This window comes from Amblyomma maculatum, chromosome 8 (genome assembly GCF_055883805.1).
Source record: "Amblyomma maculatum isolate TAMU_Amacu chromosome 8, ASM5588380v1, whole genome shotgun sequence".
In the NCBI taxonomy this organism is placed as follows: Eukaryota; Metazoa; Arthropoda; class Arachnida; order Ixodida; family Ixodidae; genus Amblyomma; species Amblyomma maculatum.
In genome coordinates, this window is record NC_139351.1 from 115,957,507 (window position 1) to 115,984,525 (window position 27,019).

General features: G+C 44.4%; 2 protein-coding genes across 2 annotated transcripts; one reads left to right on the forward strand and one right to left on the reverse strand.

Moving 5' to 3' along the window:
• Positions 1-195: 195 nt before the first annotated feature.
• LOC146182245 (PMS1 protein homolog 1-like) lies at positions 196-18,600 on the reverse strand. Its single transcript, XM_084577300.1, has 13 exons — positions 18,185-18,600; positions 16,121-16,406; positions 13,800-13,934; positions 12,011-12,159; positions 10,458-10,583; positions 9,816-9,965; positions 8,085-8,555; positions 6,854-7,046; positions 6,407-6,533; positions 6,098-6,238; positions 4,967-5,167; positions 3,358-3,488; positions 196-1,927 (listed from the first exon to the last, which is right to left on the reverse strand). Exons 1-13 carry the CDS (start codon positions 18,323-18,325, stop codon positions 1,590-1,592), a joined length of 2,589 nt encoding a protein of 862 aa, XP_084433426.1. The 5' UTR covers positions 18,326-18,600; the 3' UTR covers positions 196-1,589.
• Positions 18,601-18,879: 279 nt separating this feature from the next.
• Positions 18,880-24,256, forward strand: LOC146182246 (uncharacterized). The gene has a single exon (XM_084577302.1). The coding sequence runs from the start codon at positions 20,110-20,112 to the stop codon at positions 23,914-23,916; it is 3,807 nt and encodes a 1,268-aa protein (XP_084433428.1). The 5' UTR covers positions 18,880-20,109; the 3' UTR covers positions 23,917-24,256.
• The last annotated feature ends 2,763 nt before the right edge of the window (positions 24,257-27,019 follow it).

Sequence of the window (27,019 nt, forward strand, 5' to 3'; positions counted from 1 at the left end):
GCACTTTTTTTCACTCCGACCATTCCAAATCAAAAGCGCTCTTCTGCTAGTGCATTTTGACTACCCCTAGTCTTTCATACTTATTTATATAAAGATACGAGCTTTTAATGCATTCTGAACAGCTTCCGTTTGCTTTCCGAGGTACAGAGGAAGCTTTTAATGATGTTACTGCGATATATTGATGCGGCAGGCTCTAAGGAAGCCTTTAACAATTTTATTGCAATACATTCACCAAAGCTTTGAATGTTCCTGAGGGCAGCATGGAACAATCTTCCAAGCATTTCCTTATTTTTTAGCATTGCCTATTCGTAGTGTAGTTTAAGTGCCGACTGAGGCAGCAACCTTCCATTTCTTTGCTGTAATCAGAGCCTTATTTATTTCATTCTTCTTTCAAGGTCATGGAATATTTATGTACTTCAGTCGCCATTAATTTATTAATGTGCTAATGTCATAATGAGTTGTGGTGAAGCCGAGGGAAGAAATCTCATACTTAGTGTACGTCGTATACAGCAGAGATGTTTGAAGATTGTATGCCTGTGTGGCAGCTTGCTATAGGATGTAGCTTATTTTTTAAAGTTGTACTATATCTACTAGGGCAGAACTCTTGGCTTAAGATGAATGCAACTATATAGAATAAAATTTCTGCGAGACATTCCACAGACACACACATTTTATTTTCAGTGGTTGAGCTATTTATTAAGCAATATATTTGTGTGTGTAGTCATTTACACTCTTTTACCCGCATAAGAAGTGTTCGTTTTATATTTACAAGCTGTGACAATTTTTAGTGTCCTGTCCTTTAGTACCTGTCTGTGTAATGTCCGTAGTCTTTTTCACCTAATGTGGCAAACATTTCTTGTGGCCAACATTCCACTGCTGTACCTGTACAAAGTGTAAGTAGGTGAATAAAGGAATGACGAATGCATTTTTCGTCCATGGAACTTTAGTGCAGAGGTGTTAAATTTTGCGTATTCTGGTGTTTGGTCCAAATAAAGCATTGCTGAACTATACCGTACATTGTGAAACAGAAGTTCATTCGAATAGGAGAATTGACAAGCAAGTCATGAAAACAATTAACCTGTGTTGATAGCGTTTCTTCTAACTGCTGTTGCGGTAGCCTCTGCATTGATGTATGTTATGTAGCCTTGACTGTAGAAACACTGCCTCTGTTATAACTGAAGTCCCAAAGGCTACAAACTTGGTTTAGTTTATGGGGTTTAACGTCCAAAAGTGCCTCTGGCTATGAGAGACGACTTAGCATAGGGCTCCAGAAATTCCGACCACATGGGATTCCTTCACGTGCACAGACACCGCTCAGCTCACTGGCACCTAGCTTTTAGTCTCCATCGAAAACTGGCTGCCACGGCCGAGATTCAATCCCACATCCTTGGGCACAGAAGTAGAGTGCCCTAAGCACCGTGGCAGGGCCACAAATTTGGATTCCGTGCTATGTTGACACTATTAAGAAAAGAACAAAAAAAAAAAAAAACAGCCAAAAGGGTATTACATGCCATGGTTGATGTGTCTGTGTATTTTTTCTTAGGATTCTTTATTTTAACTTCAGAACTTATGAATAAAATGAACTTTTCTCACTGTACAATCTGCTGCGTGAGGCTGTCCTTGGCAGCGCTGCCAGTACTTGTGCTCATGTCGAAGAACTGTGTGCAAACTGGCCTGTTGTGGACACAAAGTTCCTGTAGCAGGTCGCCTTGCCCTTCAGTCAAGAGTTCCTCTATCTCGTCTCTGGACATTTTCGGTGCCATGTTTCGGACCATCCGCGTTGCTTCCTCTCTGAGGACAGCTGCTGTTCTTGGCAGGCGGCTACTCGCCACAGTGGGAGACGCGTGCAACGAGACCAGCTTCAGAATTTGCACAAGTTCAGACAGAGCTTGGTCCTTGGGTAGCTGCAAGATTTCTGCTTTGCAGTCTGGAAGCGAAAAATGGACAAAAAAACTTATTGCCAAGAGTAGGTCTCTTGTAAGGGCTTTCTTGAAAATGTCATAAGTTGGTTACTACTGCAGTTGGGACCAGATTAAGTAGCCTATGTTACGAACGTGGCTAACTCGTTACTCATGATTTATGGGGTTTAGCATCCCACAGCAACTTAGGGTACGAGAGGCGCCGTAGTGAAGTTTCGACCACCTGGGGTTCTTCAACGTGCACCGACATCGCACAGCACACGGGCACCAAGTTTTTCGCTCCATCGAAAAGTGGCCGCCGAGGCCGGGATTCAATCCCGCATCACTAGGCACAGTAGTCAAGCGCCCTAACCACTACGCCATCCCGGCGGGACTGGTTACTCGTAATGTGTCAACAATTTGACGAATTCGATTCAATATATATATTGGTATATTAAATATTTTACTTAGTGATGCTGTCAGAATGTGACAAGTGCCTATGGTGATCTTGTCTTTTTACTGCAAAAAGCTGTCTGCAGTTATTCAATAGATCCAGCAATGTTATGCTTGAAGGCCTTTAGTTTCCTGTGATTGTGCAAGAAATATTGGATTTTTGGGGAATTGTGTAATATTAGTAACCATATTTAATTCTTACACAACTGTTACAGGTATCAATAGGAACAACAGTAAGATAAATGGAGTAGTTATTTGCAAACATTTACAATACTACAGTAGAACTCCTTTATAGCAAAGTTACTGAGGCCAGCAAAAATCTTTACTATATCAGTTATTGGCAATGACATGGTCCTAGATGCTGTCTGGTAATTAAATGGCTACTTACTGAACCTGTCTTGTAGCTTAACGAAAAAACAAATACCTTCCATCTCTCTCTATAGTCTCTGTGCCATTTTATTTCCTCAACTATAAGATTTTTTGTTTACATCTTATGGAAGCCTTTTTAATCATGAGGGAAACGTGACTGCGAAAAAAAAAGAAGTTTGATAAGTCTGGTAGTAAGCGCGCGTGCGGCGATGACACATTTTATTACAGCCGAGTTTTACCAAAAATGTCTTTACTATAAAGGGGAGGGAGTTGCAGTCATCTATGGGAGATGAACTGGAGCTTCAATTTCAATTTATTATATCAGAGTTTTTACTAGTATATCTATGTTTACTATAGTGGGGTTCTCAACCCCGCTATATGCAACCCCGAACTGTTCAGGCTGACTAGCATAGTTAGACATCACCTGCCCATGCACATTGGGTTCCGAGAAATATTTTCTGAATTTTACAGCCAAGAAAATGCTGCCCAGTCGAAACAAGAGGCAAAGATTTTTTAGAAAGAAAGAAAATGGAACTATCTGTAGCATCCTCCCAGGAAATGAATTTGTATTGTACTAGCCTCTGCAGGTCATTTAAAACACCCTGCATGCGATCCCAACATGGGCTGTTCCACGCACCTGCCAAAATTCTGACATGGAAGCCATTGCAGGTGAGAAGTGGATCCGTCACGTACAGGGTTCCAGATGCGTCTCGAGACTCCTTCTTCATGTTCAGCAGGGTGTTCCATAATGAATCGCCACCTAGAACACTGGTGTAAAAGAGAGTGGAAACAAAAAAAAGTGGAAACATCTAGAAAACAAAATTTGAATCACAGTTGAGAATTGCTGTGGTTACAGCAACTACTGCATTTCTGGTGCATAAGTCTGCTTTTCTGCTGTGGAATGGCAGAAGTCTGTATTAATTATGGCAAAGTACAATCACTGCACTTTAAATTTTTTCACATAACTATAAATATACACTGCTCAACTTTGGCCTCTCCTTGGAAGGAGACTCTAGATCTCTTCGTTATAGCTATTGCTTTGTTACAGCCATTGCATGGGTGACCTTGGTCACAGCAGCAGCATGCAAACAGGCTTGCAGGCCACTACACAGAGAAAGGGCAAATTGCTGCCGCATTTTCTGGATGGAGAATTGAACACGCACCAAGAACACTGCCGAACATCGGTATACCCCCTCCCCCTATCAACAGAACAGATCCAGCACACAGTCATATTTTATGCAACAGGAAGTTTCACTGCCTGAGGAGTAGCTATAAGAAGCATGATTCCGTGAGCTGTGTGCCCAAGTTTCCACAATGAAGGGTGCACAGAAAAATTTGTTACACCAACACCAACACCTCTGCTTTGTACATAATTTAGCACCTCAACAAATGTATACACACTCAGTGCAAAATGGCCCAGTGGGGTTCGTTTACAGTTTGTAGTAACCAACTTTTAGGAAAATTTTACCTGGCAAAGATGGGGCAGCTTATTATAGATGCGCTCCTACAGGAGCTTCAAGTGGAGTAGTTCTTCCTTAGTTACATCCATTATTTTGTTGTAGCGAGGTTTCACTAGACGCCTGCACAAAACACTGTGCAGACACTGAATTCCATCATTTAACAATACTTGGCGTTGTTCGGAGCCAAAAGGTCATGGCCACCGGTAACTTCGCAGCTAAGTCTGGTGAGAATAATTCGAACACCATCCACTATTCATGCCTTGGCCAGCAAATATTGTGTATACATGCGTGGATTTGTCGAAGTAGTTTCATCATGCAAGGCCTGATATTTCTGTAAATAGAAATTTTTTCAGGATGGTACAACTTATACAATATACCATGACTCCTACCTCTGAAAGTACAGTACACTTGCAGAAAAATTTCTTGTACTCCAATTGAGTATTCAACATACTCCCATTAAGGATTGTAATTTCATCAACAGCCCCCTCATATGAGAAAGAAAGAATGGTTCAGTTCCTGAACAGTTTACGGAATAAAAGCTCCTGCAAGTTCAATTGCAGTCACAGAACCATGCTAACATAAAGCCATTGTAAAGTATTATACTCGGCTCCGAAAAAAAAAAGTATTTAACACTACAGTCGATATGCACACCGTGAACTCAAAGCTTCTAAGCACCTGTTTTTTGCCTAAAATGATCATACAGAGAGGAAGAGTTTAGTTAGTTCAGTTTAAAAGCAGAAATCACAGTGCACCTGCAGGCTAGGACAATCAAGTAACAATGCTTACTTAGCTGTTAGACTCATCGGAGGGTCAGCCTTTTCCGAAGGAAGTGGGAAAGTTGCCACAAGTCTCCTGAATGTGACTGCTTCGCGCAGACGCACAGTATTCAGCGTGCAAAGCCTGGCTTTGTGCCAGACGACCCAGGCATCACCGGGACACCCTTGAAGTGGGCCCACCAAAGTCGTGTCCAGGCAGGGCGGCTGCTGGCTGCACCAAGAGAGCACCAACAAATGCGCTTTTTTCTTCTTCTGAAAACACGAACAGCAACTAACACATCGCGTTGGCTATTTCAATCAATATTCTTGTAGTGTGTTGCATATCTGATTTAAAAAAACATTGATTTGGGCTAGATGGTTCAATATGTTTAAAACGGGAAATTATTGTGCAAATTTTCTGTCTTAAATATACTATTGCATATCTGATTGCACCGACTGTGCTCGCTCATTTACAGAATGTAGCTGCATTTCATTCAAAGTATTATTTATGATGGAAATTCGTTACATGCAAATAACTATCCACCAATCCATATCATGTCAGCAAATTTTTGATGGTCTTGCTGCAAAACCATCAACTCTGTCAATTTCTCACTAATTCCTTGTCACGCATTTCTCAGCTATTCAATCTCTCTCAATACTTTGTGACCTATGCTGCAACAGAGAAGGTTTTCTTGCATCATGGATGCAATATCGTATGTCACCAGTGGCTGGCTTCCTTGCACAAATTGGGAGCGAGCGCATTTTCTAGGAAATTGTAAAAAAAATACATTTAGAAGAATAGCCAATGCAGCGGTACATTGTCGGCGAAGTTTGAGAGGCGCTTCCTGCATGCCTAACTACAAATCCTGGCAGCTTGAGTACACAACTACAGCGTGACCAGTACGGCTAATAAACCAAGGCCAATCAGCAAATACACATGTCCAACCCTTCCGAACTAAACAGCTGCCTATGGAAGCATACTTCACTCGCTAACATTGTCACATTTCCGAGTAGCAGGCACGGTCTCTTTACCACCGGCAAACCTCTCCACCTCTCCTTACATGAAATAACTTCCTCTCTCTCTAGCATACATAGTTTATTTTGCCAGACTGAGGGTTTACACACCAGCCCACAGTGCAGGTCACAAACAAAATCCAAGCACCTGAGGTGACAGTAATCTTCAAAGCACTCTTTGAGATCCTTCATGGAAAATTGGAGCTCCACCTTCTTCCAGGTAGCTGTGGCATGTTTTGCTGCACCACTGACTTTTCGTGGCTGCTGTTGTGCAGTTGTTGGCTTTTCACTGGTGGAAATCAAAGTAAAAAAAATTTACAGATGATTCACGACACAACTATAAACACATCTCCGTATCAATGAACACATGTGCAACCTCTGTTCTGCACATTGTGCCCCTTACTATTCATCAAAAGCAATACTGCACAACATTTCTGGTACCTGATGGGACACCTACCAAGCTGATGAGGCATTTTTAGCTTGTGTTTCATAGTTTTGTTTTTCGTCAGGAGTCAGAGATGTCCATTCTTCTTCAAGACATTCACTAAGCTCCATCAACGGCATTTCCGGTACCTGTGATAAAACTGAGAAACAAAAAAAAATTACAAATTATCTTGTTATCTTTTTGAGTTGCTATCACTAATTATCATGACCAGAAATTAAGAATTAAGGTTAATTTAATAAATGAACCGACGTGGATAATAAGCCATGTAGTAGGCAGAATGCACAACTGGCAATCAACTACTAACGTGATAGAGTGAACACCAGTAGGGCAAAAATGCAACAGGATATGGTACAGATTAAGAAAATATGATGACTGCAGGAAATTCATAGGTACAGAGTGGCCCCAGAGAAAACAGACAGAGGCACTATAAGGTCAATGGCCGACGGTGATGCAACTCACTCTCTTTCTTTCTGTGAGCACAGAAGATTTCCTTGGCCGAGCGTTCCCGGGTGCCAAGCACATCTTTCAGCCACCCCCGAACGCTCAATGTTTTTGTCGGTGTCCGCATCTTCTTGCAGGGTGTGCGGTCCTTTGCCGGGCTGAGCATGGGCCTCTTCTCAGCTACACTTCCACCTCCCACCCTTGTTGGTTCCTGCCACAAATTTTTAACACCACCAGTAGAGGCCCATCGCCTCTGCCACACGGCGGGCAGTTTCAAAAGCTTTTGGGAAGTGCAATCAAGAGCGGAAAGGGAAAAAAAAATGGCACTGTAACAAGACACATCAGACAGCTCTGATAATACCAATCCGTCACACTGTTAATGCCTCACGTTGCAGCAGTTGCCAGATACGACGACAATTAACATTTCAGTAAAATATAGAAATTAACGACCCTTCAGAACAATGCCAATGCTGACACGACATCTATTTTTTGGAAATGTTGTTTTACTTCAGGTATTTTGTGTTCGCATCAAATGATTTGCACCCAACGAGGTGAACTGAGAGACAGTCAGCTAAACTTCACACACTTAGTAAAGCATCAAGCAAAACATTAAATAAATTGAAAGTTGGTTGAAAGCACATAACAAAGGCAGTTTAAGCAATTCCTCAGTGGCAGCCTGCTGCATTACCACAGTCTGTTCCCGTAAGTGCCTGCAATGCAGCTGTGACTTCCCAAAGCTAATCTGTCACAACTGGGTGGCAAAATAAAAGGTTCAAAGCACGAACAGCATTTCTTTGCACCAGTTATATATTGCATTTTTGTGCAGTTAGCATTTATTGTGTAGATGAACTGGTCCCCGAACCAGAACAAATTTTTCTTTAACTAAGAAGTTTCTGAGAAAGTTGTATAGCTTTCCTTTGTAGCCGTATGGCTACACTTGGGTGGATGTCACTCAGTACTTACTCCTTTATTAACTATTATAAGAGGTTTGCAAGTGGGCATCAATATCCATACTGAAACATGAAATACCTAGCCAGCTGGCCGATGTCCAAGCTTGCAACAGCTCGCAGCTCAGGACTAGAAGCACTAGTCTGGCCATATCTTATCTTGCCTTCTTTCACAATTAGAGTTGCTATAATAGCTGCCACATCCTCCAATGTTCAATCCCACAGGTACATTTGAATGGTTCTATAGATTTTGAAACTACAAAAAAAAAAAAAAAAGGCCTTTTGCCAAAGAATTTGCTCACCGCTACTGTTTTCCCCTGCGAGTTTTGAAGGATGCCAAGCGACCACAGTGACGCTTGTCTCTCGGGCACTCGTAGTGGTGCCACTGACCTTTTCGTAGGCGTCACAGTCTTCTCAACTTGCGCTTCTGGTACATTTTTGCTCACAGCTTGCGCAAGCTCTACTTCGCTTGTTGGAGGGGCAACAGTCTTTACAGCAAAAGATGACTCATTCTCCTTGTTTCCATCGGGAGTGGCAGGTAGTTCCTTGCTCATCTGGCGTTCCAAGTCCTCACAGACACTCTCTGGCATCTCAAAGTCATCAAACAGGTGGTCTAAACCATTATCTGTTACTTCCAGGTTGCTCTGACATTCATTCTGAGCTGATGGATGCTCTGTACTGCATTCACTGGTGAGGTCATTGGTGCCTTCTTTTGGGGTTGTGGTGCTGAACGCTTTCTTGACTAAATTTGAAAATAGCTCGAACACTGAATCCTAGTTGGAATAAAGAGACACAAATCTGTTAGAACAATAATTGTATTCTCTGCCCCATCCACTCACTGTGGCTTACTGATCAGAACAAGAAAACTATTACAACATCAGATCCTCTCAGCATCTCTAAAGAGCATGTGACAGTGTACATAAACTAGTAAAGTCGCTGCTCACAAGCTCTAGCATAGTCAGTAAATAATGCATTTCTCTGGCAAGAGTCCTTCTGTGACTACTGATTTGACATAGCTTGTTCCAACATTTTCACTGCATGTGAGCACCAGACAAACAAAAAGAAAATGAAGGAAATATGAGCTTCTCAAAAATGATCTAACACAACAGAACCTCATTGCACACCTACTGCGTATCTCGTAAGTACGAGAAACTATTTCATGTAAGCATTACAATCCTTTTCCTTTGATTAAGCAGTTTGACACAACATGTTGAGAAGTTCATTTTTGGAGTCATCCAATGTACTCTAGAATTAAATTCACACTTTGAGCACAAGAAGTAAAATTATCATTTCAAGCTACCAATTATTTTTAAGTACTGCATAGACAGAGAGCAACAGCAAAACAAATTTTAAGAGCAGAGGTATTCTTAAAAAAGAAGTGGAACAAATTTATCCACAAAATAAATTAGGCCATCACACATAAAACAACTGGGATCCAGGTGAATTTAGCCCACAATTTTAGCACTTAACGAAAATGAGTGCACATATTTCTTTAACAAGTGGCATAAAATGTCACATGACCACCTGTGGTGTGGAGTCTGTATTCTGCACGCCTGCTGTAAAATGGTTATTAGTTGTATTCATTTTGTAATGCTTGCTTAAGTTTTCAGCTGCCCACTATAAACAAGAGTAGCATATAACATGTTAGCTTGTATCTCTATGGTGCTTTTATTGATAAAAAAAAGAGAAGATCGGACATTCCCCTTTTGTCTGTTGACATGATTAGGGCACTACAGCTCAATGAACCCATTCTTCAGTATGCTCAGCTACGCATCTGAGTCACCTTATGGCTGTGAGAACTACCACTCTCTAATAACAACTTTGAAAATCTACACTTATTTTTTAGTTTAAAATACCTTCGGCACTGAGGATTTCATACAGTTATACTGAACTATTTTATGGTTTTTAATGGTTTCGAAAGATTAAATGCTCAAGTGCTGCAATTCATTATTTCTATTCTCAATTTGAGAATTCCCTCCTCCATGCAAGTCTGATAACCAATGCAGCAACTTAAAAAGTCCCCCCATTCCTACCTTCCGAGCAAATGCGACGGCAGTCTTGTCTGGTTCCAAGTTCACGTCAAGTTCGCTTGGTGAAACTTCAATTGAGGCAACACAGATGGGATGCTTTGATGCACTGCCATCTTGTGCCCCAAGCGCCAAAAGAAACTCCTTCTGGAGGAGCTGGAATGAAGAAATCTCAAACCTAAGTTGACGTAATACCTTGCACCGCGAAACCTTGAATTATTAAATTTAAATAAAATAATAAGCAAGAATGACACACCATAATTTAAGTATTTTAGTGAGTTTTTCCAACTATCACATCAGAAATTATATCTACCAAAAAATAGAGGTGAGTTTTGAAATGTTACCTAAAAGACATTAAAAAGCAACAGAAATAATTTCCTGCAAGAATAGTTGTAACAGTTAATACAATTTCTGGTCACAAAATGCAGCACTCCAAATAGGGTCATCTCCAGCCATTCAAAAAAAAACAACAGTCGATCACACAGAAAGCCCCACACTGGTTGCAGTAGAGACTTGTGAACTTTTCAGTCAGCAGAATTTCATCACCTCAATCAACAAAAAAAAAAAAAAAAAGAAGGGGGATATGATTGGCTTGGAAGTCTTCTCAAATACTGGCAAGAGGCTTACAGATCAGAAGGGAGCTCTTACCTGGCTCAGCTCTTTGATATAAACTGGTCTTCCATTTACTAAAAAAATGCTCTTATCTGGCTCTGAACTGCATAGCAGCTTTTCCTTGTCTCCTGTACCCATGGCTGGAGCAAAAAGTTTTATAGTCTGCGGAACAGAGAAGAAATTAAGAGTCAATGGGTTGCAAGCACTGGTTGTATACCAGCCAAAGGGGTTTAAAAAAAATTTCCATATTGTTCTTGGTGTTAATGTGTGCCAAGTAAGATATAAAGATGGGCCCATCCAATTAAACACTTCCTTCTGATGTTACTGCATGTATATTCTGCTTAGGGGACTGAATATTGTCGCGAACCTTTCAAATATTTATCTGTTTTTTTTTTCAACAGCCGCCAGCATGCAGTCTTATCATTGTGAATCTAGCGCACAGATCAATTCTATATTCTTTGTTTGTTCATGCTCGTTGTCACGAGACACGCAATTATAATTTCCTTTGTTGTGGCAGATGATTCAAGACATATCACGAAGAATTTCAGCCATGCGCTTGTATTTCTACAATGTTCCAGGTTATGCTAGTTACTGTTCACGGTTTTATCTAGATGTTTCTTCACCGCTTTAAATTGAGCACTGACGAAAGAAACGGACATTCTTAGTTCAACGATTAATGAGCACATTTGTTGTTATCGCTGCCGCCGATTCTCTTAGTTCTTTTGCGGGTGCAAGTCAGCCAATAAAGAGTTTCAAGTGCAACGCCAGTGTCTTCATTTGTGGCTACTGGGCTTGTCACCATGTGACAATATATTAAAGAATAAACTAAAAACATGCAGTAAAACTGTTAAAGCAAATACTGCACAACTTCTAATTATTGGTGCGAAGTGCTTAATGTGACATACATCCATTACATTTGACAGCAGACTATAAATAGTACATTCTTAAATGCCAACAAGCATAGTCTAGTGAACTGTGCATTTATTTGTCTAATTGGTTTGAAGACACAAGGACAGACACAAGAAAACAGAAAATGATAAATGGTAATAATGAGTCATTATGATGCGAAGAGTGTAAAATTATGAAGAAAAGAATTCTGAAAATGATCCTGAAAATTGTTCTGAAAATGATTCCGAAAATTTTCACGGAGCCAGCTTTTGCTAGATGAGACAGAACACCTAATGTAAAGGGGGAGAAAGGATTATGGAAAGGATAAGGATGTGTGTGTGTGTGTGTGTGTGTGTGTGTGTGTGTGTGTGTGTGTGTGTGTGTGTGTGTGTGTGTGTGTGTGTGTGTGTGTGTGTGTGTGTGTGTGTGTGTGTGTGTGTGTGTGTGTGTGTGTGCGTGCGTGCGTGCGTGCGTGCGTGCGTGCGTGCGTGCATGTGTGTGTGTGTGTGAGAGAGATGGCTCATGGCACACAAAAAAGAACAAAAAGTAGGAAGCAGAGGGCATAGAAAAAAGACAGAAAAGCAATCATATGTATAGGACCCAACGGGTGGTTTTCCAAATAAAACGTTTCTCTGCCTTGACATATTCTTTGATGCTTGATAAATGAGACAGTGAAGTGGAATATTGCAGGTGCCCCTTACCGTGCCCGAGTCATCATCATGAGCTTCATTATAGTGCATCCCTTGCAAGGCATTGATGCCATACACCTGGCCGATGGCCTCCCGCATGGTTTTCACGGGCACCTTTGACCAGACAATGCTTTTGTTGTGGTGGAGACTGAAGCCAACACCTGTTATAAAGGAAATCGTTTAACTGCTCGCAATTACACTACCTGTACTACTTCAACAGACATGAGAGGTACATAAAAATCTTAGTGAGAAAGTTTCATATTCTAGTCAAACAATAAATAGCAGCACGTGAGAATTCTGAGCACCTAAAATTGCTGAAGTTAAGCAATGGTGAACAAAACTCGAATATCTTAAAGGGAAACCAAAGAGAGTTTAGAATTCAAATAAATTAATCGAGCCGAATGTGTGAAGGATAAGGTTAATTTGTGCCAAGCCATTTTGCCCTAGCATTTAAATTCACGACGTAATCGCTAAATAAATCTATTTCGGCATTGAGGCTTCTCCACAGAACACGGTGACAAGTGGGGACACCAGTGATAATCTCTAAAGATAATCATGCATTTCCAACGCGGAAACGTTTGCTCTAAGGAAGAAGATCAACACCAACGAAGGTAATGGTCGCGAGGTGTCGTTTGGCGGCATCAGGTGACTAGCAGAAAGCATTGGGCGAAAGATGTTGAAACTCTAAATGTCACCCATAATGACGTCATTGTCTAGTTTCACCACACTGCTGCAGTGCTGTGAAGAGAAGCCTGAAAATTGTCGCAAATTTAATAGTAGATTATGACATAACTTAATATGGTAGCGCTTCATGAGCTTAATCTACAACTTTGATATATTCTAATGCGCATATCTCGGGAAATTGTCAAAAAAGCATTTCAGCTTCCTTTTCAACGAATCAAATTTAAACAAGAAAGTTCATAACAAGTGCCACACTTTAGACGAAGCTGTACCTAAATTGCAGCTGCAATGAGTAGACGTAGTGTAACATTGCATTACATGCACAAAAGCAACTTTTTTGCTGTTGTACAAAAGAATATTAACTGTATACTGTGCAAGTTTTATTAGTTTAAAACTTGAGGAAACGTTTACTTGTTGCATTCAGTGCTTGTGTTATGCTGAGAATGCTCATAAAATATTGCATCACGATCTATGTTAACCCATTATGTCCAATAAAACAAAGCCTAAGTTGTCAACAAATGATGCCATAACGTCTGTTTATGGTGCCAAGCAAACCTAGGAAACCTTACACTCAGAAAATGTGTATTTAATACTGAGCAAACTGCCAAAAATTCAATTGGTCAAAGCTTTAACACTGACCGCTTAGTGGGTACTTTAACAGATAATACAGATAATAGTTCTACCCTGCCGAGGTGGCGCAGTGGTTACGGCGCTCGACTACTGTGCCCAAGAATACGGGATCGAATCCCGGCCTCGGCGGCCGCTTTTCGATGGAGGCGAAAAGCAAGGCGCCCGTGTGCTGTGCAATGTCAGTGCACGTTAAAGAATCCCAGGTGGTCGAAATTTCCGGAGTCCTCCACTACGGCGTCTCTCATAGCCTGAGTCGCTTTGGGACGTGAAGCCCCACCAAACCAAACTAAACCAAACCAGATAATAGCTCTAAAAGAAATGGCTTTATAAAGAGTACACAAGTTTGGTGTCAAAACTTCTTCAAACACTGCACCAGAAAAAAAAAAAACAGCCACTGACACTAAAATTTATGTGACAGAGGTTGGTGTGAACTCTGAAAACAATGCCTTGCATACAAACACTGCACTCATCACTTATTGTTTTTACTAACCGGGACAAGCAATGGCCACAGCATGCAGAAAATGCTGAACTTTCTTCAGCTGTGCTGATTTGGCCTTCACTGTGTCCATGTGTTTTCTTCTCACAGGAATGTTCTTAAAGACATCTTCAACAGTCACTCGAGTTCCTGGAAAGCAAAGTGTGCTCAGATAAAAGTGTTCCAATTTGGTCTTTCACAATGCAGTAAGATCATATATCATGGCATGCTTATAGTTACCAACTTATCACTAAGAGCACAAATGGTTTCTGAAAGCCAGTTTGTAATATCCGCGCTGTACACACATTCTATGTGCTAAAGTTTGATGACCAGTGGGTGCGAACTTCCCCTAGACTGAATAGTGCGAGTTTTTGATGACATCCGAAAGCTTCTATTTTCTCTTCTACCCTAACACGTCATGAATACACCTAAAGGTATGGGTTCGTATTAATACAAGTCTTCCAAAAGTTCCACTGGAAATTATAACAAAGAGAAATCATTTGCTTATAAGCTTAGTTTATTATAACACTGACTTAATGTGACAATACATTTCAATCATACATTATGATTTATTCTAGTTCCCAACAGCAGTGCTTCCTGCAGGTAACAATTACGCTCGAAGCAATCAGCACTGTTAATTTACAGAGTGTAATAAGCAGTTAAAAGCACCAAAATGTCACTGCTTAACAAAATGTGATACTTTAAAAACGAGATAATTAATATAGCAGCAAAAATAATCACACTAGATGTGATAACTAGGAGGTCATAACAGTGAACTTCCTTGATCTATAACTGCATTAGACAACCACATAAGCCTTGTTAAGCAAGACAGTCTACAATGTATTAGTAACTGCAATGAAAGAATTGCAGTTCTAGTAATGTAACAGTACAATAGGTTGCTATGTACAAGATGAAATAGTGGTTATAACTAAGGTTGTAGGCTTTTCAAGAGCTTATGCAGAGGGAAACCAGCAGACGTTTTGTGGCGTTTTGTTTCTTTTCGAGAAATTTGCGTTTTTCGGACAGTTACATGATGAAAACTGTAAAAACAATGATTATCACCAAAATAAATTCCTAAACATTATAAAAATGGGTGATAGTAGTAATGAGCACCAATTCTAATGTTACACATTCTATGCAAAGTTCATTGTACCAGTAGGCTTGCTGACTTTATAAATTAGGTGAATTAGACTGTGTCAGTATGTTTATGTTGACGACATCTAATATTGAAAATGCACATTGGTTATTAGTATTTTAGATACTATAGACCTTCGCAATGAGGCCCCCCTGAGCGCCTCCGTAACGCTCGCTGGGCTGTGCAGATGCTGTGTAGATGCTGTCAGCTATATTCTTAGGCGCTCATCTACTGAGTTCATCAAGCTGTCCACGCCTTGGTGGCCTTCTACTAGTGCCTGTCTCCACTTCTTTAGCAAGGTGAGTTTCCCATCTAAAAAAGGAAACGCCTCCTATAGGAGGCTCTCATCACAGACGAAAGTGCCTATAATACTTCGAGTAACGAGGCGGATGCCTCATATTAAAAGTAATCTTCAAAATTTTTTGGGAATATCCTAGAGCTTAGACATGTGATTTCAGCTTATCTCTCATCTCTTATCAGCTTATGTAGAGAAAATCTAGGAGCGCTAATGCTTCACGATACTGGTGACTGCCTGACAGAAAATGATCATTGTGGGCTCACTGTGGAAATACTATTTTGTTCAGCTGGTAGACAGCACTGCACTTTGCAGCAGCAAGAGCTGAAATCTGGTTCTCTCTGATGATACGGTTAATCCTCTTGTCCATGAACTAAGCTGAACACAATGTGGTTCTCTTTCTTCGCCATAGTCTTAAAAATATATTCCATGCATCAACCACTACATTTGTGTAAAATGAGAAAAGCTTTTCTAGAACTAAGTCGGCTGCCTGTGCCTAGGTCCCCTGCCAAGCCCACTGCATTATTAGAAGGAAATGAAACCTTGCGGCCACATTTTCATATTAATTGGTTTTAAACAACAGCAGTACTGTTGTTAGTGCCTTCTCTGCAATTCTGCATTTTAAAAAGGGAAGGAGTATAAAAGTTTTCTAGCGAAAACAGCCTTCATCTAGCTTCAGCATCCCCATCACATTATTTTTTATAATCTAATGTTTATTGGTATTTTTCAGATAAAACCAAAAAGCACACTTTCTAGTTATGACAAACTAATTTTATCACCATTATAACTTTGTTACAATGAAGTTCAACCACATTCTACTCAGCCATAATACAGTCTTTGTCAACGAATAACCAACCTAAAGACAACATCATTATTACTTGTCAGAAGCAGCATTCAGTATGTTACCTCCATTCCAAGGCAGAACTTTGCGTGAGATTATGTTTCCCTGCAAGTCAAAGCCTAGTGCCAGTCCCTGCCCACTGTCTTGAGGGCCGCTAGCAACAGTAACTCGGGACACAGCAACAACCGCTGCCAAAGCCTGTCCACGAAATCCATAAGTGGCAAGAGACAAGAGATCCTCAGATCTCCTTATCTTGGATGTATAGCCAGGAAGCACCACCAGGGGTAAGTCCTCTTCGGTGACACCATGACCATTGTCGGTAACCTCAATTCTATCGAGGCCATAGTCAACCTAAAAAAAAAACAAAGAATGACCAGGCAGCTTAGCATGGGGCTAATCACAAATTCTCAAGTGCTAGCACAGTTAGCCCTAGATTTGCTTGCTTTATCTTCCCTTTACACAGTTTTGCTTGGTTTAAACTGCCTTACCTCTGTTGATGTATTATATGATATCTGCTGCCCAAGTTGGAAGGAGCAACGCAAATGAAAAGCCTCATTTCAACTAAGCTCTATGAAAGTGCCTGTATGGACTAGGTAGGAGCAGCGTGTCTGACTCGAGCTTCGAAAGGTTCTGGAAAGTATGGTTCCCATCTCGAAAAGGATGCCCAAGTAGGCTCTTAAAACCCGCCCCCGAGTTAATGCTCGGCTATGTCGCCTGCCAACAACTTTCCAGACGCATGCTAGTGACGAAGACCAGACAGACTCAAAGACAGATAATGGCTTTTTGGTGGAGTGGAAGACCTAGTACTACCTCCTTAAAAATAGAATGTGCATGGTACATCACTAAGCGCACACCCAATGCTAGCAAGGCAGTCAATTACATAGCTGAACTAAGTGACTGCATTATCACGTGTGGGAACCTGGACATGTCGGTAAGGTTTTTCTTTTGGTGCACTAGCACTAAATGGGTCGCTAGCGAAAAGGCCGTGATGCGTTATTTTGGAACCTCTGGCAGGTGACAACAGAACACTGATTGGTCGACAGGTTGTGTGATATCACGAGACCAACTCCTGCCAACTCCTGTCGCCAGCACAGGGTGAAATGGGTAATCAAACCTGGGATCTTTCGGTCCCGAGTCAAACATGTCACACAGATACGTTCACACAGCTTACTTAAAGCGGAATTTTATATCTACGTCAGGAGGTCTTTCACATAATGTGGCAGCTTAAAGTATATGCTAATGAGAATGTGCAAGATAACAAAGGCAAAAATTTAAAAAATTAGTGGCTAAGCGAGTAGCAAAGTGCATGTATGCGAATGCAGATGCACAAGAGGAGTTGCAGATGAAAAAGACTAACAAAGCTAAACCAAGATAAACAAAGCTAAACGAGGACAAAACATATGCCAGCACGCCAATATATATATATATATATATATATATATATATATATATATATATACAAAATCTAAATTGAGTGAAAAAAAAATTGTTTCGTGTGGGGCGAACTTGAGACCACCATCGCTCCGAAACAGTCCCCCACCAATTCTCGGCTAACCAGGCACGCTGGCATGTGGTCGGGCAAGGACAAATTTATCAACAAGCCAGGGAAGAGGAAAGTTGTGTGCTCAGAGAAATAAGAAATTTAATGCCAATGTTAGCTCAAAAGGCACGCGTCAACTGCACTGGTGTATCAATTTTTTCAGGTTCAAGTTCTAGAAACAGACGAATTTTATAACTGTCACAATCAGAGGAATTTCATTTCTGGCGGCACTGTGCTCAGGTGAATGCGACATGTAATATTGCTAGAAAGTGTAACTTCGACTTTGTACCGGGCAAGGCCTTTCTCTCTTTCTTTCCCCGGGAGATTACCCTCAACAGCTGAGTCAACTGACGTGAACCGAACTACAGAAGCAAACATTTGGTTTAAGTTCAGCTCGTGTCATTCAATGTCAGCTTCATGTGGCACTTAATGACGCATGGTTGCGCGCCAATGACGACATTACATATAAGCGCTGTGCTGCCTCATTTGTGTGTTCGTGGTCATTTGAGCTGCGTTAGGTACACATATGCAGGCTCTTAAAGTTCACATTTTGAATCCTTGCGAGAAGACCATGGCAGTAGTAACTCACCAGTTTTACAATGACGTTAGTAGCCCCAGCATCGAGCGAGTTTTCCACGATCTCCTTCACAATACTACTGACTGAATTTATCGACTGGCTACTGTGTAAAAGCCTGGCAGTCCGCAAGTCTAGCTTTAGAACACTCTTCATCTCGTGACTTCCAAGCAATCGCTTTGCGACACTTGAGAGACTGACCAAGCTTACAGAAGGCAGTCGTCTGCTAACTGCGGATTACAGCCGCCCACGGTGTAGCCGACAAATCCTTCAGTTCGCAGCAGAATTGAGAAACCAACATATTGTTGCCTTTAGCCGCATATATTAGCACAGTGCATCACATATATGTTTCTTTCATGTAATAATTAACAGGTATACTTTGACATCGAAGACATTCGCTCCGCTTTTTGCCGCTTTTTCCAGCACGCGGATTGGATTGGACTGTAAAGGGCTGCAAGCTACGATAAATTATAAATAAAATATCAGTAAAATGATAAAAATAAACATCATTTATGAATTAGACTACGCATTCAAGTAGGTTATTAATTCGATTCTGGTCCCGGTTACAGAAATGTGTAACGAACCAACGAACGCTTTTTATGCGGGCGTTTTATGCGACGCCGGGACGCCGGCATGAAGGATGAGGGCATGACGCCGGCCGCGAGGCTTCGCTGACGTCACAAAGACCGCGTCATCAAGACCGCGTTGGCGGCACAGGCACACGCGGGAAATGTTGCCCTGTATGAAAAAGCGATACGTTCCGTCCTGTAAATTCGTAATGTGGCCGGCTGCGCGATAGTCTGCGTTCATATATTGCGTTGATATTAATTCTACCATAGTATATATAAGCAATCACGTGCGTCGCGCCTCGTATGATCATCACGGCTGACTAATTTTTTTCATTCTGTCAGCAAACGCTGTCTGAAACTGCCTGGCCCTATCTGTTCAGGCAGACGCATACGAAAGTAAAGCTAATTCCGGGGTGCAGTTGCTGTGGAGCAACGCCGAGAAGAAAAGGAAGACGGAGCTCGCGCAGGCGTAATCGAACGCTGGCTTGGAAGATTCGTCTTATCCGGCCCGACGCCTTGCCCTCCACCGGCGCTTCGTCAAGCGCTGAGGTCGCCTCGCTGGCCAGCCCTGCCCCTCGTCTCGCAGCAGCCACCCCATCGGTACGGTGTGACGACGTCCCTATCACAGTCAGCTGTGCGCGTCTAGACATCGCCTCCTCTGTCCCAGCTAGGCTTAACGTACTCTGCTCGACGGACACCTGACCAATCAATCTGGCACCAATCTGGAACGCCAGCCCTCCTGGCCGGCCCAACTCGAGGGCAGGCTCCGTGACAGGAGCATGGAACAGTGACGTAGTGAATTCGTCGTGTGTACCTGTACCTTGTGATCCGGCGATAAATACCGCTGCTGGCGTCGACGGACTAGCTCCGAAGGGGCACTGCCATTCCAGCGGGTCGCGAACGGTGACTCCGTCGTCGGTGTTTCTTCAGGACCCTCCCGCATGGCAGTACGGTATTCAAGGCATCGCTGAGCGAATATCCCCGATAATACCACCTGCGTGTTCGCCCGATTTTCTGCTGGAGGATTCGCCGATCCTCCCCGCGAAAGAACCCTCGGTGGGTAGCGAAAAGGACCGCATCCTACGTGCTTCCACAGCAACGCATGCTTCTCGGGGGAGTGAGGAACGCTTGCTTTCGGCCCCGCGTCCTCTTGGGACCTCTAGGCCAACTCGTCGCTCCTCCTTCGACCAGTGTTCAACTGTGAGTGGCAGTTCTGAGCCTACGCATTGTGATTGGGTATTGAAAACAGGCGAAAAAGACAGCGAGTCACACGTTCTAGGACAGGATCATCAAGAGGGAAAGACAAGCAACGATTACCTGGCCTGCTATCGCTATGCGGCAGAATGTGAAGATGGTAAAAATTCAACGGACATGGGGCATGGAAACGGGTGTTTCTCAGCCAGAGACCGACAAAGTGGCGGAATTCCGAATTCTAGCGAAATTCTTAACAATTTTGACGTCGTTGACAACCGGAGAGGCAAAGGAGACTTTTGGGATGTCCAGGAACAGAAGAGGCACCGCCAACACGTCCGGGCAGGCGATCGGAAGGATGATTCAAGAGGTGACCATGAAAACCATAAGGAAACCAGAAACGATGTGGAGGATAGCTTAAAGAAAAAGAGCTACTATCCCGACGAAAGGAGGCGGCACAGCAAATACGACCGCTACGAAGACAGAAGCACGCACCAAACAAAGATATCCACAAGTAACCACGGCAAGTCTGGCTACTGCGGAAATCGCCGGTGCCAGTGGAGGGAACAGCACAGCTACGGCGAGTGGGAAGAGCAGCAGTCAGGCTCCAGCGGTGGACGTTCTGTCTGCTGCTACGAAAATCGACGCAGTGACTGCCCAGCATATCGGTCTTCCATAGCATCTTCCTTTGAAAGGCAGAGCGATGGACTCCATCGGTACAGAAAGTCTGACTTTTCCCCTCCAGATCTTCGGAGAATCTTTGGTGCCGCCGGATGCCGAAAGCACAGAGACGATGGTCGGTGGCGGAGCACGCACTGCGACCAGAGGAGGGGCTTCGGGACCGCTAACGGCCACCACAACCACACTCACTACGACTACGCTTTACGTTCAGGATATAACTACGCATATTACGCCGAGTTATACAGGACAAATCCTACCTACAGGCAGCAAGTTGACGCGTACTACGCACGTCTCGGCTACAGAACATCGCTGATGCAACCGATCAGCGAACACACTGATCCTTCGTTCAACTGCAGGGACCCGCAGCTTGATAACAGTTCTTCCAGCAGGGCACACTGTAGCTATGGTCCTAGGACCCTCGACTATGTTCCCCGTCTTGAAGAAGGGACGAAATTCCCGCGACCACATCCTCTTGTCCGATTCTGTGGCGTCAGCAGCCTGCTCAAGTTGATGCCCTCCGTCGGTGGCAGGAACGTACCTCAACCTATCGAAATTCACAGTCTGAGAAACTTGCTTCAAAGTGATCCGCAATTTCGCGATCTCCAGGCATTCCCCGGGCCACTCGTAAAGTCTGAGACGCACAAAGACAACGTCATCCACTTCTGCAAAGACAAAATCAGGTCATTTGCGAAGGACCCTACCTTGCCGGACCGATATTCACAGATCTTGCTGTGGGAACTGCTTATTCTCATGGTGAGGCAAAACGGCTTCGTCTCGGGCTCGGACATAGCCGAGTTGCTAGTTCGAGACTACGAACCCCCAGAGTCGGCTGGAGCCGCCTCACTTCTGGGTAACGTACCATGGGACAATGACGATACAACGAGCACAAGCCTAAGTACGGACAATGGCGACAGCACACCACTTGATGAGGGCATCGTAGTGTCCGACAGCGTCCGACTCGGATCCACTGGCTCAAGCCGCACGGTGTCAAAATTTCGCGAGTTCCTATTTTTCGGACGCACCAAACCTGCTCTAGACTGGGCAGCAAAGCATGGCCTGTGGGGCCACGCGCTCTGCTTGGCATCGAAGATGGACGCCAAGACATACGCGGCAACCCTGACGCGCTTTACCAATTCTCTACCGATCAACGATCCTCTACGGACCCTGTACCGCCATCTTTCCGGCCGGCAGCCCACCTCTGTCACTTGTGCAGCGGCCGAGAAGTGGGGCGACTGGAGGCCTCACCTGGCCATGATCCTCTCCAACCCGTCCACGCGGCCTGAAGCGAACGCCCGGAACATTGTCACTCTCGGTGACGCACTCGCCAGCCGTGGCTGCCTTGCAGCGGCGCATTTCTGCTACCTGGTTGCCCATGTGGAGTTCGGTACGTACGATTGCAAGTCCAGCAAACTCGTGCTCCTAGGATCCTGCCACCAGACGCTTTCCTATCGCAAATTTGCCTCGAACGAAGCAATCCAAGCCACCGAGATCTACGAGTACGCCCGGTCCTTGGCTGACACAAGCTACATGCTGCCGCATTTGCTGCCCTACAAATTTCTTCTCGCCATGCGCCTTGCAGAGTACGGGTTTGCGCATGAAGCGCTGCACTACTGCGAGGTATTGGCGCGGGTGTTGACCCGGCATTGCTGGTCAGCGCAGCTAGCGACGAAAACGTACGAGCTAGCCAGCAGACTAAAGTATCATGACGCGCGCTTCATACAAGAGCTGGGAGAGTTGGAGGAACTCGGCGAACCTCCATGGCTGGCTGCCTTATCCCGGATTGTCAATGAACAGTTGCAGGAAACTGTTAACGGCACTGTATCTCAGGTTGTCGATAGTTCTGTCCATGAGAACGGCTATTTAGGAGATGGTGCACAGTTCAGGACTGACAATATGCTCAATAAGGACGGCGTTCAAAGTCTACTGGAGACCACGGAACCTTCGGTGTTCAGAGCTAACGCACCCAGTCTGCAGGAGCCAGAGAACCACTTCAGTTGGCGCCTCGATGCGGCCACGTATTGGAGCAACTCGCAAGCGGGCACAACTTTGGTCGGACAACCCAGCCCAATGCTGCACACAATTGATGAACACGTCGAACAGCCAATGAGCCCTAAACTCCTTGCAGCGCCGCCATATATCGACGACACCAAGGACTCGGAATCTGACAAGCAGTGGGACTCAGTGTCTCACGTCACTAACAACACTGTCCTCCATCATCCAACGAGCGTGCCATCCTTTGTGATACCACAACTGCCTGCGGAAGATGCTAGAAACATGGAGCCTGAATTGTCGACAACGGTGCAGCATTCGAATGTGTACGACTATGTGAGTGCCAATCATCATCCTGAGACCGATGAGCCGCATGCCATGGCAATCAGTGAGCCACTGTATGCAAACATTTCAGCACCACCCACCACGCTTGCCAGCACCGATGCTCGTAGATTCGACTACTACAAGGAGGCTCGCACTTACCCTGGGTCTCCGCAACAGCAGCAGTGCGGGGAGTACCGGAATAATGAGACCGACAAAAACAGGGGCAAGGTCTGTAGTTTCGACTACTACAATGAAGCTTGCATCTACCCTGGGCCTCAGCAACAGCAGTGTGGGACGTACAGAGAGCATACGGTCAACGAAATCGATGGCAAGGATGCTTCGGACCAGCAGGACAATCGGCATTCAAGTCAGTCATCGCCGCACTCACCTGCGGACTCCGATCATCCCGGACCTGCAAAGAGCCAAGGCCACATGGTTCACAAGAAGAGGTGGCTAGTCGATGGCATTATCGGTGCTTTGGAAAAGTTAGTTCCCAAGGGCCCCAACCAAATGATCCTGCCCGACGACAGGGACCCCGGAATCGTGTGGGACGAGCGGAAAAAGTGCTGGGTAGACAAGAACGCCGCGCCCGAAGAACTGGACAGCCGGAGAACGGCACCACCCCCGGACTCCAGCTTCGGTGACCACCTGCAGAATCCGCTGCAAAACCGCTTCCAGCTGAACAAGCAACGACGGAGACGTTATGTAGATGTGCAGAATGTGGTAGGCAGCGAGAGATCTGGGAACTCTGTCGCATCATCGTCTTCGATGGTTCCGTCCATGCTGGAACCCGCCACGACGCAGGCGCCACCTCAGTTCTTTGTTCCTTGCGTCGACGAGCAGCATGGTGCCGGCTGCGATTTTGTGTCGGCGCCTCCTCCCTTGAGTGTTGACACGCCTCCAGTAAATACGCAGTCACCGTCTTCAGAGAGCCCGGCGCCCTATGAGACAAGGACACAGCCCACCATGACACTGAATCTCGACGTGGCATAGTTTTTTCTTGCAAGTACCTTTGCCGGGAACCAACGAACCCTCAGTGCGTCTTTTTTGTTTGAAGGCTAAAGGAAGGCTAGTTGAAGGCTAAAGGAACATTTTGTCAGTGTTCACAATGCGGTCCATGGTCAGCAGATGCATGTGCATTGGGACATAACGAACTCTGGCTTCTCCCCAGCATTTCCTCCTCCCTTAACCGTACCAAAGAAGTTTTGTGTCTTGCTATAATAAAGTTTTTCTTTTACTTTGTTTTTCATTCTGAGGATATTTAGAGCTCGTCAGAGCAAAACCTCGGAGCAGCGAAGACGTCCGGGAGCGGAGGCAGGGCATACAGCACAATAATAGCCAATTGAATTCAAGTTTATTTGCATCTATACATGTACAGATGAGTGACGAAGGACGAGGTCAAGAAAGCACTAGAAACTATGAAAAGGGGGAAATCAGCTGGAGAGGATCAGATACCTACAGATTTGCTGAAGGACGGGGGGGATATCGTGCTAGAAAAACTGGCCACCCTGTATACGCAGTGCCTGGTGTCATCGACGGTACCGGAAGCATGGAAGAATGCAAACATTATCCTCATTCACAAGAAAGGGGACTCTAAGGACCTTAAAAATTACAGACCAATCAGCTTACTGTCTGTTACGTATAAGGTATTTACTAAGGTAATCGCCAATAGAATCAGGACAACCTTAGACTGCAATCAAGCAAAGGATCAAGCAGGGTTTCGGAAACGGTACTCTACTATCGATCATATCCATACCATCAATCAGGTGATAGAAAAATGCTCGGAATATAACCAGCCCTTATACATAGCATTCATTGATTACGAAAAAGCATTTGACTCAGTTGAAACCTCGGCGGTGATGCAGGCATTGCGAAATCAGGGGGTAGACGAGCCGTACGTGAAAGTGCTGGAAGATATATATAGTGGCTGCACAGCAACCATAGTTCTACATAAAGAAAGCAATAAAATTCCCATAAAGAAAGGTGTTAGGCAAGGAGACACAATCTCCCCAGTACTATTCACAGCTTGTTTAGAGGAAGTATTTAGAGACTTGGAATGGGAGCAGTTAGGGATAAGGGTAGATGGAGAATACCTCAGTAATCTGCGATTTGCTGATGACATTGCCTTGCTAAGCAACTCGGGGGATGAACTGCAAATAATGATTGATGACCTAGACAGAAAAAGTAGAATGGTAGGCTTGCAAATCAATATGCAGAAGACTAAGGTAATGTTCAACAGCCTCGGGAAGGAACAGCAGTTTACATTAGGTAGCGAAATACTGGAAATAGTAGGCGAATATGTCTACTTAGGACAGGTAGTAACCGCAGATCCAGACCATGAAAAGGAAATATCAAGAAGAATAAGATTGGGATGGAGCGCATTTGGCAAGCACTCGCAGATTATGACTAGCAGCTTACCGGTATCGCTCAAGAGGAAAGTGTACAACAGTTGCATCTTGCCTGTACTCACCTATGGGGCTGAAACGTGGAGGCTAACCAAGAGAGTTCTACTTAAGTTGAGGACAACCCAGAGGGCTATGGAACGAAAAATGGTAGGGGTAACATTAAGAGATAGAAAGCGTGCAGAGTGGGTCAGAGAAATAACTCAAGTTAATGACATTCTAGTGGAAATTAAGAAGAAGAAATGGACATGGGCAGGACATGTAGTGCGAAGAGAGGATAACCGATGGTCGCTGAGGGTAACAAACTGGATTCCAAGGGAAGGAAAGCGTAGCAGGGGGAGGCAGAAAGTTAGGTGGGCGGATGAGATTAAGAAGTTCGCAGGGGTCAAGTGGATGCAGCTAGCACAGAACCGGGTTAAGTGGAGAAATATGGGAGAGGCCTTCGCCCTGCAGTGGGTATAATCAGGCTGATGATGATGATGATGATGATGTACAGATGACAGAACAATACGTGCACACTTACCTCTGTGTACTTCTCAGTCTCCTTTCCCAAACCAGTGTCTGAGCGCCTTGTACGTCCGGAGCCAGCAGTGGTTAGTGCGAGAGCACTAATTTGGAGGTTCCGAGCCTGGCAAAATCGTATAACATTTGTATGTCCGCTTCGTGTAGGTGTCCACCGTGGAGTGTGGGGGTGGTGGTGGTGAAAGCATTTAATATAAAGATAAGTACAGTCACTGCAGGTGGGATGCCTATATAAACAGGCACTTCGTTGGCGTTTTACGCAGCCCGGGCGCGCTGGGCCCGGATGCAGCAGATTCTGCGTTTTGAATCGATAGCTTACATAACTCGTTCTGTCGAAAATCTGGCCTTACGGGGCTGGGGCTGGTACTCCCCTGATGAGGCTGGGACAGGTTGGTCACCGCTTGCGGCGGGGGCTAGCCTGCCACAGAATTTCTATCTGTTGTAGGCCGTCATTGCACCCGCCATCGTTTCGGTGGTAGACGACGGCTGTTGTTGCGGCGCGCGTCTGTCTCTTCCTTTTCTTCTCTATTTCGGGGTGGTGCAGTGGTAAGACGGCTGACTACTGTGCCGGAGTACCCGGGTTCGAACCCGACCTCGGCGGCTGCGTTTCGATGGAGGCGAAACGAAGAGGCGTCCGTGTGCTGTGCGATGTCAGCGCACGTTAAAGATCCCCAGGTGGTCGGAATTACTCCGCAGCCCTCCACTACGGCTCCTCTTTCTACTTTCACTCCCACCTTCCTCCCTTCCCTTCCGGCGCAGTTGAGGTGTCCACAGAAAACAAGTGAGACGTTACCACGCCTTTCCCTTCGTATAAATAAATGAGCGGAGGTGGCTCAACTACAGAGCCAGTAGCAGGCCCGTGCATTTTCTTTTCCTTCTTCCTACAGCCACAACAACAATAACAACGTTAGCGTCGTATTAGTATAATCAGCATTGCCTGTCAGAAATAATCGGAGGCTGCGTAAAACAATTGGCAGTGACTCGGCTACGCTAGGATATACGTAGCGAGAGCTACTTCTGATTTCGGTATGTCGAGCCTATTGAGCTTATATTGATTAGCAATGAAGCGACATTGGTCGCCACACATAAATAATTGGTTCACAGGAAAGGGAAGGCGCAGTATCTGTCAAACTTGTTTCTGCGCCGGGGTGGTGCAGTGGTAAGACGCCCGA

Excerpts from the sequence above, each read along its gene's own strand:
- LOC146182245 (XM_084577300.1), bottom strand. The coding sequence starts at position 18,325 with ATGAAGAGTGTTCTAAAGCTAGACTTGCGGACTGCCAGGCTTTTACAC. Across the intron at positions 10,584-12,010 it reads ATGATGATGACTCGGGCACG|ACTATAAAACTTTTTGCTCC; the intron begins GTAAGGGGCACC and ends TCTGTTCCGCAG. Across the intron at positions 7,047-8,084 it reads CGCAGGGGAAAACAGTAGCG|GAACCAACAAGGGTGGGAGG; the intron begins GTGAGCAAATTC and ends AATTTGTGGCAG.
- LOC146182246 (XM_084577302.1), top strand. The coding sequence starts at position 20,110 with ATGGGGCATGGAAACGGGTGTTTCTCAGCCAGAGACCGACAAAGTGGC.